The sequence below is a fragment of the Anopheles funestus genome, chromosome 2RL (assembly GCF_943734845.2).
Source record: "Anopheles funestus chromosome 2RL, idAnoFuneDA-416_04, whole genome shotgun sequence".
NCBI lineage: Eukaryota > Metazoa > Arthropoda > Insecta > Diptera > Culicidae > Anopheles > Anopheles funestus.
In genome coordinates this window covers 55,321,375-55,338,285 of record NC_064598.1, presented here as the reverse complement: position 1 = coordinate 55,338,285, position 16,911 = coordinate 55,321,375, and the positions used below count along the sequence as shown (strand labels likewise).

The 16,911-nt window shown below is 42.2% G+C and overlaps 1 protein-coding gene across 1 annotated transcript; it reads right to left on the bottom strand.

The window, feature by feature from the left end:
* Positions 1 to 14,895: 14,895 nt before the first annotated feature.
* LOC125760690 (translin-associated protein X) lies at positions 14,896 to 16,633 on the bottom strand. The gene is made up of 2 exons (XM_049421062.1): positions 16,254 to 16,633; positions 14,896 to 16,000 (listed from the first exon to the last, which is right to left on the bottom strand). Exons 1-2 carry the CDS (start codon positions 16,487 to 16,489, stop codon positions 15,277 to 15,279), a joined length of 960 nt encoding a protein of 319 aa, XP_049277019.1. The 5' UTR covers positions 16,490 to 16,633; the 3' UTR covers positions 14,896 to 15,276.
* Between the last annotated feature and the right edge of the window lie 278 nt (positions 16,634 to 16,911).

The following is a 16,911-nucleotide window of genomic DNA, read 5'->3' as shown; positions in this document are numbered from 1 at the left end:
CGTAAACTGGTCAGGAGCTGTCAAATAGGCGGAAATGGACAGCATGCGTTTACCAGGGTGGCCACTCAAATCAGAATTTTAGATTCCCGGCTTTTCCCGGTTTTCTCCCGGTTTTTCCAAGTTTTTCCCGGTTTTTGGCGGTTCGCTACATTTAGTTTCTCGGTTGTAAATACGCATTGCGCGGTAGTTTAATAAATGCATCTAATAAAAAATTAAATAAAATCTTCTAGCTTCAAGTTAGTATAAGCAGTTTACATATTTTGGTATTTCAAAGTTGACACCATTTTAAAAGAAACGGGAATTTGGGAATTATGAGCATATGAATTTTCCCGGTTTTCCGGAGAAATTCCCGATGTTTTCCCGGTTTTTCCCGGTTTAAAAAAAATCCCGGCTAATTCCCGGTTTTCCCGATTTCCCGGTTGAGTGGCCACCCTGGTTTACTCTCGGGAGTAGCGAGCCGGTGGTGACACCGTTTAAAAGTGTTTAGCTGTAACCAAAAATCCAAGTGGGAAATAAATAGATCGAACACTAAAACTCTCACCCGAATCTACTCGCGCTATTCGCAACAGTGAGAATGAGGAAACACCTATTGTTGTACCACTACATGTTACGGAAAAATCAGAAAGCAATGAATGCATTCCGTCAAAGGAGATTGCAGAGTATGTAAACCACGTCAGTAAGATGTGGGGTAAATTAGGAATTGTCAAAGTACGCGCGGAAAAAGCGGACCGATTTGATGCATTTAAATTCTAACAATTATTCCACAAAGGAATACTGCCTGATACGAGGCTGAGCTATGCGCTGGCCGACAAGAACAATGTGTTTGCTTTGAGTTCTAACGGAGAGGTATTTGTTACTTTCCTGGATGATGGGATGGTTGCATGCTACTCCTCCAGGAACTCAAAACAAAATATGCTGATGTGTCTGTGTATCCACGAAGATAGCTCGAACTAACATTTACCCTTCCCGACTTTGATTTTATTATTTGTGTTCAACGTAATGCCCCTAAGAGTACCCGTTTTTCATCGTATCCATCTCCGGGGAACGACAACATTTATCAGATATTTGGGGACCGTAGGTGCAGGTGAGCTAGTGCCCTTTTTTACCCCGACCTGGCTTTAAGTGTGTTGCCTCATAAGGGCGTACACCAACCCTCGCGTGGCCTCCCTGCTTGCATAGATAACCACGTGGTCATTAAGGGGACTACGGTCTTCGGACAGTGACAGCGGACTGGAGTTTGGACCCAAACACAAGAATGAACTCAAATAATACTTTTGACATGTCGCAGTGCATCGTGGGATGCAAAGGGACGCGAGTCGACCAAGGCTGAGCCGAAGCTGCTCGTGAAAGTCCTGGAGCTGTTGGAGATGCTAACGAAGGAAAATAATTCTCTTCGCGAGCGACTGGAGGCTAAGACCTCAAAGGGGTCTGGGAGTGCGGCAAGCACCGTAGCCCGGAAACCTGATGCAACAGAGTTCGTCCAGCAGACGAAGAAGGGCCGCAAGCCAAAGGCCTAGAAGTCTGCCATGGAGTCGGCCAAGGGCAAGTCAAAAGGCGAATTGGTCAAGCCAGCAAAGCAGGCAAAGAAGGGTAAGGCGGTGGAGCCACCCAAGCCGGCTGGTCGTAAGACCGGAACGTTGCGGGCGGTAAAGCCGTCAAAGAAGCCGCGGCCAGAAGCTGTACTGGTCAAGGTAGGAGAGTACTCCTCATACGCGGAGATCCTTAAGGGTCTTCGCAAGGGAGAGGACCTCAAAGAGGTAGGAGAGCAGGTCTCCAAGGTCCGTAGGGCCCAAAACGGAGACCTGCTGCTGGAGCTAAAGCGAGGAAAGTCGGCACGTGAGATAGTGCCGGCCCTCGCCAAACATATAGGAGAGAAGGCCACATTGCGGGCACTAGCCCCAACAGTCTTGTTGGAGGTCCGCGATGTGTACGAGGTGACCACGTCTGAGGACTAATTGTCTTAGGACAATTCAGTGACAGGTCTTGACGGTCTTATCCTCGGCGGTGGCACTTATGTACTTGCCGTCGAGGTGTAGAAACCGTCCATTTTACGCCTGGTCCTCTATCCAAGGGCCATAGCGCGGTGCCGTGGGAGATTCGATTCTTTTACTCAATCGAATGTACCCTAAGGACTGCTGCACGAAGTAATACCCTTCTGAGTGATCCGTCAGTAGTTCGAGGTTCGAGAGGAGTTCAGTCCGTAGGTGTATTGGTGCATGATGCAAGTCGGACAGTACCTAGAGCGTGGTGCTTCCAGCTTAGCTGGTCTTCCCTTCTAGAAGGTGGGTCCCTATGAAGGTTCTCCTCTCGGTTATCAACAAAAAAGCCCTCTCGCACAAATCGTGCGCATACCATGCGTGCTAATACCACACCTTAATTCCTTATCTTAATACTACGGTGATCGAAGAGATGGGTATTGAGGTGCATCTATCATCTGGTACACTGAAGATCGTCGTCGCATATTGCCCGATGCAATGTAAACGCAACTATAGTAGTGCCGCTGCTTTCAAAAAAAATCTGAACATCATTACACGTTCACCCCAAAAGCTTTTCGTTGGTGGAAACCTCAACGAACGTCACCGAGCGTGGAACAATCCCCGGAAGAATAAAAACGGAGATCTACTCTTCAATCATGCTGAAGGAGGACATTGCACAGTACAGTTTCCTGATACTCCTACCTACATCTCTGCGGGGGGCGCTCAAAGCACGCTAGATCTATTTCTCGCCAATGTTGCAATTACAAAACCAAAAACCCTGGATGAGCTTACCTCAGATCATTTCCCGGTAGTGACAGAGGTAGACTTTTCCTTCTACAGAGGACCTGTTCGACATCGAAAGGTGACATCGACAACGTTTTGGACGACTGGTGGACAGCCAATTACAGACGAAGTATCAACTGTCGCTGATGTAAACAACTCGATCGCGGACCTTGAGTTAGCTATCAAGATTGCAGAAGCGGCTTGTGTCAAAAAGTCAGTAATCAGGGATGAGTTCTTGAACATTGATTCGCATTGATCGCCTTCGGCGATTATTCCAGCGAACTGGTGATGAGGCTACCAAAAGGCTTGCATCAGTAATGGCTCATCAGATGTCCAGTCGGATGAAAACGATCCGAAATGAAAATTTCGGACATTCTATCCAAAAAAATGAATACCCGATCGCCAGCTTTCTGGAAAGTGACGTAGATTGTCAAACAGAGGCCAAAACCTGTCCCCCCCTTTGACCGCTGTTTGTCAAACCTTGGTTACTCCTGAAGAGAAAAGTAACGCTCTTGCCAGTGAGTTTGCCAGTGCGCATCTAATTGGTATAAATCTGACTAGTCGTAACGAGGCTAAAGTGGCTGCCAGTCTGTCAAGAAGACGGATTTTACTGTTCCTCGCCAAGAAAAAGTGACCGTCAGTAATGTCAGGCTTGCGATTAGACGTCTTAAAAATATGAAAGCACCCGGGTTTGACGGGATTTTTAACATCCTTATCAAGCATCTGCAGGAGAAGGCCCTCTGCCTGATCACGAATTTATTCAACAGATGTCTTGAGACGTCTTCCTTCGTTAGGTAAACTTTTCGAGAGGATAATTCTTGACCGACTTCAGAGCTGGGTGTCAGAGCTAGACATAATTCGATCGGAGCAATTTGGTTTCCGTGCGGGTCACTCTACTATCCATCAACTTTTATGACTTAAGCGATGTGTGGATCAAAACAAATCCGACCTTAAGTCCACTGCTATTGCACTGTTGGACGTCGAAAAGGCGTTCGACAGTGTATGGCACGCTGATTTGGTCCACAAACTGGTCAAATTTGATCTTCCCACGTACATGGTGAAGATCATTTGTAGTTATCTTGATCAGAGGACGTTCAGGGTGTCCTTGCACTCAGCATTATCCGATACTACCACTGTTCCAGGCGGAGTTCCTCAAGGAAGCCTTCTGGCACCGCTGTTGTACGTTCTGTACACGACGGATATTCCGATTCTTCCCTTTGATGGAGACAGCTGTATCTGTTCGCAGACGACACTGGCATTGCAGCGAAGGGAAGGAATATGGTAGAATTAAAGAACAGATTGCAACGTTGCCTCGATGCTCTTCTAAGATACACTGCTGTTTGGAAAATTAAGTTAAATGCAACTAAAACCCAGGCCATGGTATTTCCTCATCGTCTGAGAAGAAACCTATAAACCCTGACTGTCATTCTTGAGACCTGCTGTGACCTAAACTACGAAAATTTAAAATAGTAGCAGTACGAACACTACTAACACAGTGCATCCGATAGCGATCGAAAGTTCGGTTGTGCATTTTGTGCATAAGTGTGTAGTAGAAGCCGGTGTAACGGTACGAAATGTGCAAGTGATCAACACAAACGACTTCCACAATGTGGGTGAAACACCTACCAACAAACAACGTCGCCTATCACACATTCCAACTTGAGGAGGACAAATCCACAAAGATCGGTTTAAACGGCTTGCATGATATGAAAACGGAGGATGTCATGCAAATTTTACGTGATAAAAACCTTGAACTTGTTGATATATGCAATATTCCTACCCCTTGCATTTGACAGTAGTCAAAATACAGTTCAGTGTCGCCCTGTCCCACCTAGAAAAGAAGCGTCCTATCGCAAACAAAGAAGGCTCAATAAATTCACGGTTCTGTTTGAAAGCTAAAATCAACTTGACCATTTCCATTCCATTCCAACAGAACTAACAGAGGTAAAAAAAATGTCAATCAAGGAAAAGCGCTACAATGACCATGCTGTGTATCTAATAAACTTTCGAGCGGCATCAACATCCATGCAATGTAAGCGATGACAACTGTACGGACATAGTGCGAATAATTGTAATCGCACATTTAGATGCAACAAGTGTGCAGATAGACACTACTCTACTGAATGTCCCCTCACCGCTGGTCCTTCAACCGGGGATGGAAAAGTGCCCGACCACAAGTTAAAGTGCGCCAACTGTGAAGGCAACCACACGGCGGGATTTAGCGGATGCCCGAAACGTCCTGTAATCACCAAACCGAAAGTTATCACTAACACATACAAAAACTACACTCCGGCCTGTCCGGATTTTCCCGCACTCCCCCAGAGAAAGCCGATTCCTGGTTGGAGAACGCACGCATATCACGAAACACCTACGCAACCAGCAGTACCAAGCAAACAACAACATAACCGTCCGAGCGGAAGCTTCGGCACACACCAGGATCTGTTCAGCGCAGAACAAATAATTCCTTTTGTAGAAGAAGTATTCGTAAAATTGGAAAAATGTTAGTCCAAACAAGAACAAATCTCAGCAATTTTTCAAGTGGTTGCCAAATACTGTTTTCCGTGATGGATTGCTCAAGTAAACTAATAGTCTCATTCTGAAATGCAAATAGCTGATCCAATAAAAAACTAGAACTAAGTCACTTTTTATCTTTCCACAACATTCACATAATGATGATAGTAGAAACAATCCTTAAACCTGACCGCATATTTAACATGCCCGGGTATGTCGTGTACAGACTAGATAGACTATCAGCCCCTAAGGGAGGGCTTCTTGTATTAATTGAAGAATCCTTGAACCACCAGTAGTTGAAATAGTGCAAGCTTGCAGTAATCGAAGCAATCGGAGTTAAAGTATTTACCGACCAAAATAGTTTCTCTGTTATAACCGCTTACCATCCCGGTTCTAACGCAGTTATACCAATTCGTCACAGCCAATTCATTCGGAAAAACTTTTCTTGACGAGTCTCAAAAAGGCAAATTTTTGATATACCAACCCAACAAACCAACCTACATCTCAGCAGATGCTTCTCGCAAGTCTTCCACTCTTGATCTGATACTCACCAACTACCCCAAATCTTTTTCTCAACCAAAAACAACTAGGTATAGCATTTACTACCGGTTTATTTCACTACTCAAAAAACTAGCACTTATATTGTCTCTGATTTTAAAACCACCATAAACACCTTAACCAATTCACAACTCACCTAAGCGATATTGAAAATACCTCTCCATTTGACAAATTGCTACCAAATTTAACATCCGCCATCACTAGTGCACACGATAAAGACTTTAAAGGAAGGTCTTTCCTAATCAAATAATACTCCTATGAGGAAAAAGCATCTTCACATACCATCCATAATGGTACCAGGTACATCCGTCGGTGTAGTTCACCAAAAAATCGTTTGTCTTATACGGTCTACCCGAAATGCCGATAGAAGAAGTAACGGCCGCATTAGCGGAATGTAACATCAAACCATGTGCAGTAAAAACATTAAACATACGGAAAAGTATGATGACCAAGCAATGTACCTATTACATTTTGCCAAAGCTTGCAAAACGCATGTGGAACTAAAACAAGTACCGGTGGTAAACCACCATAGAGTATACTTCGAATACTACTCTCACAAACGAGGACCCATCCAGTGTCACAATTGCCAGAAATATGGTCATGGAGAAGCAAACTGCTATCGCGCCCCTGTGTGCGTAAAGTGTGCAGAGTTACACATATCCAACATGTGTTGGCTGAGTAAATCGACAACGAGCCCAGATGGTAAAATTGCTCCAGCTAAGCTGCGATGCGCGAACTGTGGTGACTACCTCCCTGCCAACTACTACGGTTGCCTAGCTATAAAGACAGTCAAAGTGCAGGAGAAAAAAAACTACTCCTACTAAATTCGAAGTACACCATCGCAGCCTCCCTCCGCTTCCATAGGTTAATCACATCATTGGAACTAATACTAACACCACCAAGACTAGAAGCTATGTCGATGCGTTCAAATCAAATACGCAAACCAACAATGAGATTGACCTCAGCGAGATAGGTCAGATCGTCGAAGATGTGTTCGTCCACTTAAGCCAATGCAACTCCAAAAAAGACCTTATAACTGTGATTGTACAAATCACCGCAAAGTACTGTCCTCAAATGGAAAATAAGTAACATCTTAAAATATTATATTGGAATGCAAATGGCGTTCTTAAAAAGAAAGAAGAATTTTTCAATTTTCTAGTTTCAACAAAAATTGACATAGCAGCTTTAAACGAAACTTTTATAAAGCCAAACATGCGTTTTTCGCACCCACATTTTAAAATATTTAGGCTAGACAGAACACCTGAAGATAAAGGAGGGGTAGCAATAGTTATTGCAAGAAATATAAAGCATCTTGACCTGAAACTCCCTAAGCTAAATGTTATCGAAGCAATAGGAATTTCCATACCCATAAAACTAGGATGCACCAATATCATATCGATATATAACCCAGGTAGTAATACTGACTCAAAAAGTTTTCGTCATGACATCCGATCTCTAAGTAGTATCCGTGGAAGTTATTTAATTTGTGGCGATTTTAATGCTAGACACCAGCTATGGAATTGTGTTCGGTCAAATCGGATGGGAAAGATCCACTATGATGAAATTCAAAGAGGTAATTTTTCTATCATGCACCCGAACGTAGTCTCAATCCAGACCTGCTCGAGAACAGACGTAATCTCTAATCTCTCCTAAAAACAAAAACAAAAACACACGTATACATAGATACAGTTACTGCAGATCCCGCCAGCATGATGGTGGGGAGAGGCAGACCTAGGGGCAAGAGGCCCAGAATCGTATCGCCTAACACGCATACGGCCGCTTCGGACGATCTTACAAACAGATTTGACCGGTCAGAAAATAGTTACGCTTTGCTCAGTGACTGCGAAGAAGACATTAACAAACTCAAGGACAAAAATACCAAAAAAACGACAGCCGAAAATATTAACAGTACGAACACTAACTTCCTCGCCTCCGATAGTGATCGAAAGTTCATCTGTGCATTTCGTGCATAAGTGTGTAATAGAGGCCGGTGTGGTGCGTTACACTACAAAACAAACCAGGAACGGTACTAATGTTCAAGTGAGCAACACAAATGACTTCCACAAAGTAGTGAAACACCTACAAACAAAAAACGTCGCCTATCACACATTCCAACTTGAGGAGGACAAATCCACAAAGATTGTATTATACGGCTTGCATGATATGCCTACGGAGGGTGTCATGCAAATTTTATGGGATGAAAACCTTGAGCCAACAGAGGTTAAAAAAATTGTCAATCAAGCAAAAGCGCTACGATGACCATGCTATGTATCTAATACACTTTCGAGCGGGATCAACATCCATACAACTGTTCAAAACAATCCTAGCTCACTTTGTGAAATGGAGCTTTTTGTGAAATGGAGCTATTACTCTAAAAGATCGGGGCCGATGCAATGCAAGCGATGCCAACTGTACGGACATGGTGCGAAAAAATGTAATCGCATATTTAGATGCAACAAGTGTGCAGATAGGCACTACTCTACTGAATGTCCCCTCACCGCTGGTCCTTCAACCGGGGATGGAAAAGGGCCCGACCACAAGTTAAAGTGCGCTAATTGTGGCGGAAATCAAGCCGCTGGTTTTAGCGGTTGCTCAAAGCGTCCGATGCCAAAGCCGGTCAAACAAGCTACGAGAGCATCAGCGAGGTTCAACATCGATCGTAGCAATTTCACCCCGCTGCCTTCAGCAACACCAATTCAGGGCTGGAAACATGCGAGTTCCGTTGCAAATACTAATACACCCAGGTAAGAGGCCTGGGTAAATCAGGAAAAAGTGCGATATTCAAAATACTTCCTAATTTGACAAATTGCTACCAAATTTAACATCCGTTATCACCAGTCCACACGATAAAGCCATTACCACAGTGACCCCAGGAAGATATAACATCATACTTCCTGATCACATCATATACTTAATTATGGCAACGACATAGATTTGGTAACTATTACCGGGACATTTACTATCTATTAAAGCGAAAAATAGAATACCAGATCTCACAAGCATGGAGTGACACATTCGAAAGCATTAATCCACTACACAATAGCAATAATCGCCTCTGGAAACTCGTAAGAACAATTAGAAATCCACAACCAAATATTGGTTAAAACAAAAATCATTTAAAAATCAAAATCAATTTTAAAATTAAAAAAATTAAACAAATTAAAAAACAAAACACATCGATACTAAAAATATAATCTAATACAGTAACTGTACATGTCTTGCAAAGGCTATCGAGTTAGGTACAAACAATGAAAATTGAATATAAGTAAAGTCAGTTTAACCTGAACAGAGAGATCGAGATGAACCGCCAAAGTGCGCGTTACCCGTCAGGTTGAAAGTTTATCGATCACCGAAATAGGCTGCCTGTGGTAAATTTTCGACCACCACTACAGTTGTACAATATATCAACCACTACACCGACCATCATCGCACCGCAAGTCGATCACTCTCCACGTTTAAACAAAACAATCCGAATCACACCCACTGCATGTACAACACCAATCCAAGCGATGATCTGATCGAGGCATTTGTGTTCCCCCGACACTTCGATGAAAATGCAACCACACCAATCGACATGGATAGAAACAGCACTTACACTCACCTGCATACAGAAACACCCGTCCAAACTTCAACCAACTTAATCGACTCTATCCTCATTGACTCACCTGCAACGCATCATGAAAACGAACCTGCAGTACCCAAAAACACAACACCACGACCTCACATTGACGAAAATATTGACACAGGACGACAAGTGATCACCAACGATTTTAATCATCCGACAAACACTACAACAGCAGCAACCATAAATCCCCCACGTGGTACGCCCCAATCCACTTTGCACTGTTATTATCAAAACGTCCGCAGTTTACGATCGAGGGACACTACTTTACGTCTCGCCGCCACTGATATGACATATGATATAATCATATTCACCGAAACCTGGCTTCACCATGCGATACCATCCAACTCCCTGCTAGATGGATCATTGTATGTCGTGTACCGATGCGATAGAAATGCAAGTAATAGTAACCGCTCACGCGGCGGCGGTGTACTTATTGCCTGCTCAACGCAACTACGATCCTGGACTCTCACCACACGTCAATCCGCGCCGAAGATGATATGGATATGCATCGGTATGGGTGAATCAAGCATCTTCATCGGAGTCATATATATTCCTCCGTATCTCAGCAAGGATCGTTCTACATTAAGATCATTATCCGATTGTGTTAGTGATATTATGGACTGCATGTCCCGTGGCGACAGTCTCTTTCTCTTCGGAGATTTCAACCAGCCACTCATCGCATGGAAGAGATCTGATAGCCCAATGCCCACCCAGATGCCATCATATGCTCCTGTTTCATACCCGCCGTCTGCAACTGATCTGATAGACCTCATAAACTTGCATGCTCTTCACCAATTGAATTTTTATTATTTATCTGACAAAACTCAAACCTTCCTTCTCCCCTGGTCCTGATGGGATACCGGCCTCTATATTAAAAAAACTGCAGTTCAGCCTTAGCTGCTCCTTTAACTTACTTGTTCAACCTTTCGCTATCCTCCGGTGTCTTTTCAGACACCTGGAAAACTGCATGGCTATGTCCGGTCTTCAAAAAGGGCAACCGCTCATGTGTTAGCAATTACAGGGGCATTGCAAAACTGTGTCCGAGCTCGAAAGTATTTGAATCTGTAGTTTTTGAATACATGTCCTTTTCATGCAAATCGTGGATTAGTGCCAACCAACATGGCTTTATGAAAGGACGCTCAACTACCACTAATTTACTGCAGTTTGTGTCATCTACGATAGACCTATGGATCAGGGACTCCAGGTCGACGCAGTGTACACGGATTTTTCTGCGGCATTTGACCGAGTACAGCACTACCTACTATTGGCTAAACTTGAAAAACTGGAGTTTTCAATGAAGTGGATGCAATGGCTCAAAACTTATCTAGTAGGTCGTCGTTACATTGTCAAGATTAGCGATTCTACGTCCTCGGATTGTGAGCACGTCGGGGGTCCCCCAAGGTAGTGTCCTTAGTCCTTTCCTCTTCCTTTTATTTGTCAATGATGTCACGTGTATTCTTCCTCCTTCTGGAGATCTACTCTATGCGGATGATATTAAAATCTATGCATCGATAAATGACCAGAAGGATTGTTCGTCCCTTCAATCGTACAAAGATGTATTCTCCTACTGGTGTTCCGTCAATTTCCTAGCGTTATGTCCCAGTAAATGTTCTATTATCTCCTTCTCTCGTGCTCGTCATCCTATTATTTATAACTATCACTTAAACTCAACTCCGCTATGTCGTGTCCACGAAATCCGCGACTTGGGAATGACCCTCGACCATAAATTAACTTTTACCGCTCATTTCGATGCCATTGTATCGAAAGCCTTCAAAGTACTGGGCCTTATCCGTAGGCTTACAATCGATATAAAAGATCCGGCATGTCTTAAGGCACTTTTCTGTTCCCTAGTCCGTGGTCCTTTGGAATACGCTTGCGTTGTCTGGAGTCCTGCGTCTGTTGTTTGGACTACAAAAATCGAACGGGCGCAAAAGTATTTAACGAGGATGGTTTTTCGCCGCCTCCTGGATACCAACCAAACGCAGATGCCTCCATATGAAACACGATGCCAAATTCTTGGCCTGGAATCGTTGGAGACTCGACCGGATCATACCCAGGCATTTCTCATAGGCGGGCTGCTTCTAGGCGCCACTGATGTGCCATACCTTCTTTCTCGCATCCCTCTCTATGTCCCTTCCCGCGCTCTTCGCTCACGTCCATTCCTCTCGGACTCTTCCAGACGTACTACGTATGGCTCAAATGATCCGTTTCTTGTCTCTCTTCGGCACTTCAACATCCTGTACCATCTGTTCGATTTCAACTCCTCCTTGGTCTCCTTCCGTTCCCGCACATCACAACCTTCCTATCCTCCGTCTTCTCCACTTCCCCACTATAGTTAGCTATAATTATGCTTTTAGTTTTAGTTTAAGTTTAGTTTTTAAGTCAATTTTTTGTTAAGCCTATAGGGCGGACAATTCAAATAAACAAATAACAAATAACCAACCAAAACCACATTGTGTTGTTATTTCAAGAGCTTCGAGTGTCCCCCTACCTAAGGTGAGGCCTCGATGTCTTCACCAATCCAGTAAGAGAAATCTCTTCCAGATTTCTATGATCGCCTGTTGATCGTCCAGGTCCGTCCAAATGAGGAAATTTGTCGTCCGATCGAAAAGTCGTTGATTGCATGTGATAACTAACCTTGCGCAATCGGTAAATAATTCCATTTTTAGCCGATCTCTCCCGGAAGCCCCGTGGACCCCGTGGACGTTACTCCTTTCGAACTTTTGGCAGGATGGCCTTACAGAGGCACTTTTCCTAACTTATGGGATGCGAAAATAGGTACAGAGTGATCAGTTGTGTAAGAAGACGATGCGCACGCTAAATTGATCAGTAAGAATTACGCAGACAAACATCGGGATGCCAAAGAAAGCAACATTAAAGTAGGCGACAAGGTTGTAGTTTCTATTCCACAGGAGAAGAAGGCTGATCCTTCGTTTTCTAAGGAAACATTCACGGTATTAGCTAGAGACGAAGCAAAAGTAGTATTTCGTAGCGAGGATGGTACTCAATTTTCAAGGAATGTGCGAGCGATTTTTTGGAGCGATTCAACCACTGTATTGCATTGACTGAATTCAACACCATCTCGCTGGAAGACGTTCGTGGCCAATCGCACATATCAAATCCTCCATGCCACTAAAATCAGTCATTGGCGTCACCAATCCAGCAAATGACATCTGCCGGATTATCCAGCTGAAATCATCTACTCATTAAGGTGGTGGTTTGGTTCGAAATGGTTATCTGATACATCCGAAGCAGTGCCTACTAGCTTATTTTTTATCGACGAAAGGACAACAATCAAGGAAGAGTCTCAAAACCCTACGGTTACATTTATGGGTACTGTCGCAATAACGTTTTTTGATAGACTAGTGTCGAAGTACTCATCGTATACAAGGCTTCAACGTGTAGTAACCTATTGTATGAGATTCATACCCAACCTTCGACACAATACCAATAAGCCTGCTGATGAATTCATTCCTGAAAATTGGGATTAAAGGGGGAAAGGGATTAAATAGTCCGGGTTGTTACGTGCGAGGAGAACCTTTCGACCACAAGACGATCATGCGACCTGTACGGAGGATAGATAGCCTTGCTTCCACTAAATAATTTGTTATGAATCTAGTAGGTGGGGTGTTACAAGTGTAGCAATCGGCATATTAGGTAAATATCTAAGTAACCTTTGTACATGGTTAGGAAGTTCAGTTTAGATCCAACCGTTATCCTAACCGCAAGTTAAAATATATTAGAGTTGAATCCTACGGACTTCTACATAATTTGATTTCGAAATAACGTGATATTTCAAGGTAGCCGAGGAATGTTTCCGCCTAAGTACAATGTGTCCTTGCGTTTACCCAGTGTACAGTTGTGCTGCATGCGCGAGGCGAGAAAGCGTTGTAAAACCACAAATTCCGCTCCCACAGAAACACTAACACTTGCTCTTCGTATTAAAAATACAAAGCGACGCAAAATTTTATCGAATGGAAAATTGGTTGGTTGATTATTTTGCTTATGTGGCTGTGCATTTTATGAAGCTACAAAGCTACCCCTACAACTGCAAACAAAACAGCAGTTTTGCATAGCTTTCTATAAAAGGAGCATGTCATCCGATCCGCTCCTTCACACTTTCACACCACCAAACCAAGGCAAGCGGTACACCGGTTGCAAAGCAAAGACAATACTCTACAGACTGTAATTTGATTCTCACAATTCCAACAGCGTGAGACAAGAGCAGTGTTAAGGCTACTGTTCTTCCTGCTCTTAGGAGTTTACAATTTTAAAATAATCATTCAGTATTTTCTAGTTTTGTTCGCAAAAAATAATACTGCCAAAGTCGTTTGAAATTGATTAAACCATACTGTTTGCCACCAGGACAAACATTTCAGCGAAAAATAATGTTTGTCGACTTAGCCAAAAATATGAGAAAGATCCTTATTTAAAATAACTGATCACGACCGGCTAAACAAAATATTAGTTGTAAAACAAATATAATAAAAATCGGAATTCTTATCGATATGAAATGTAGCAAATGAGACAGCTCATATTTTGGAACTACCAGTGCTATATCGAATTACAGAATATAAAAATCATACATCGAATTGATGTGAGTAGCTTATAACCAAACAACTTGAAATTTGTGACAATTTCGAAAAGAATCCCTGCCTATACCAGAATTAATCAAGTAATGGCTTTGTACTTTCTGAAACCTACAATTTTAATATTCCTAGCAATTTAAAATCATCAAAAACGAATAGGGAATGCGGAACATTTGGAACAACACCTTTCATAATAAACATTTTCTCATAATCTAATTGTAATAAACAAACGAATTGAACAACAGTCACTCCAAGAAAACACAACTCGTATCAGTAATACGCACGCCCTTAAATTACTTTTGCAAACATCCAATTTTGATGGGGATACATTTGCACAAAACTATCAGAAACCGGGATCACGGGTTAACAACTAGCTACATGGAACTAAAACGGAAACCACAGTATAATCTGTTTTGCCTTGTCAGCTTTTTGGAGCAGCGAAACAGCGGAAATGCTACAAAGAATGCAAGAATGCAAGAATGTTCTACGCTTACAAGTGACAAGCAGGAATTTGAACTCAAATTCAAGCAACACTTGTAACTTGGAAGCCGAAAAAGTATTCAAATTGCAGCAATGTATGTATTATGGAACAGAACTTGAAAATGTGTTTTTTTTTATATATAGTTCAATTAGGAATGGAAATTGGTCAGTAAATGGAAAGTAAAATGGTTTATCATACACATCAGAGAACATTGGTATCTGGAATAGTACTACAAAATGAACGCATTGCCATAAGCGAATGATACTACCATCCGCTCACACGGCGTTTGCTCTAATAATTAAAATCATGAAAAAATTTCTCAAGAAAAATTAATAAAAATGTTACAATGATTACCAAGATATCAATAGATAATAAACAATGTTTTAATTATTCCGATAGCGATCGTTGATTTGAAAATATCTGTCCACCTTAAACAGACAGATAAACAGAAAGAAAACAGTAGTTCAGATATTGGCTGCTAACATCAAATATTGAATGCTATTAAAAGTTATTTGTAGAAAAGCAAGGTTTGTTTTAGCGTATGATATGAAATTTTATGTTCATATGTTTTAAATGTTGAACTTAGATCATGTTTCTTATAATGGACTTTATCATATTACTACGTGCTGCATAACTATTAGTTTTGCCCCTTCGAACGAGAAATTTTACGCACCTATCCTGTACTAATAAACAAGCTTCATGAAAATGTATCTTTCCTACCTTAATATGGTTTTTGTACAAATTAGCACCAGTTTAGAAAAAAACGCCCTCGTCGTCATCATCCTTTGAGAGTTGTAACTGGAACAGCGCACCAGCGGCATCATCGGTAGTCCCCCATTTGGCCGCTTCACCACCTCGAACCGTCACGTTATAGCAAACATTCTCACTTTTCAGAAGACTTTGCCGTAAAGTGATCATTTTGTGAGAAAAATCTCGACTCCGTATCGACGTTACACTCAGGAAACCTTTGTACAGTTCTTGCATAAAACGGCAATGTTGGAAACAACTCTCAGAATTTCCGGCTCCGAGAGAATTGACGCACGTCCTCATTATTTCACCGCTAAGATCACCAAGACCCAATACAAAATCTTGCGGATGCAGAAAACAAGCCATTATAACTGCTTCGTCACCTTTGTGCAATGCCGTTGTTATTGTTGGCTTCTCCAAGCCGGATTCGGAAGATGGTTCCATATTGTCGTTCTCCTTAGTGCTCTTAGCATCGGTTGGAATTTCGGTTGGGGTCTTTTCATATGTTAGCTTCTTTTGAATAGATTCCCAGTGCGATATATCCTGCCCGCAAGAGTATTCGTAAAATGTGTAAGCTTCAATAAACTCTTGCATGCCATTTGTATATGCTCGGGAATACTGGTAGGGATCTTGGTCCTTCAGTTCTTTTGCTATGTTAATAAAATGGTTGCGAAAAATAGCTTCCAGCCGTTCCTTTGCTTCTTCGCAAACTTTTCGAACATTGTTTTTCCTGAAATGAGAAAACAAATATTCACTCTTTGCGATAGCATACATGATTCTTTGAAAGCAATTGCAATTAAAAAAAACACAAAATAAGCAGAAACCATTTTGTATCACAGCCACATTTCTTGCATTGCCAAGCATCATAGCATAGAATTTCATAGAAACCGCCTCTCGGATGGATTCCGCAAAGTGTCTCATATTACCCTTAACGTTGTTGCAACAGTACGAATTTCAACCACATGACCTGTACTTCAGCTTACCTAGGATCGATGGTATGCAGAAGAAAGATGATTCGCTTGGATTCAATCGTAATGTCTCGGCTGATTTTCACTATACGCTCATATTTATCGTGCTTCGCGTCTAAAATTGTCGCGTATTCACGGAAACACTGTATGATAGGATTGTTCTCATCTACCGGCGCATTTTCATGATCTCTTCCACGACGACCGCCTGCTTTCCCGAAATGTTGACGCTTATTTCCGCGATATGCACTCATTCTGCTTGAACAGGAGAAAACGAAATACAGGACTGCAGAGTCGCACTTAATGGATGCCTTAAAACGCAGTAGATCGGCTACCTTTCCCGGCAAATCGCTATCAACTTATGATTGTCAAAAAAAGCGGCATGCACAAGTGACGATCACATACATATCTCATTGGTCAAATATCATGACAGTTGTGTGGATTTTGACATTTGAGGATATATGACTTTCTTTTTTTTTAATTGATTCAAAATGCTCAAAATATAACTCTATTTTTAGCTGTTTTCACAATTTTTATTGTTTATTAAAAAACACATTGTTTATTGAAATGTGGCAGATCGGCTTGCAGATTTTGCATCGAAGTTTCGAAGTTCAGCAGCGCATGGAACTTTTTTTTAAATATTCAATGTTTGACAGTTTTGATGACATTCGTGCGT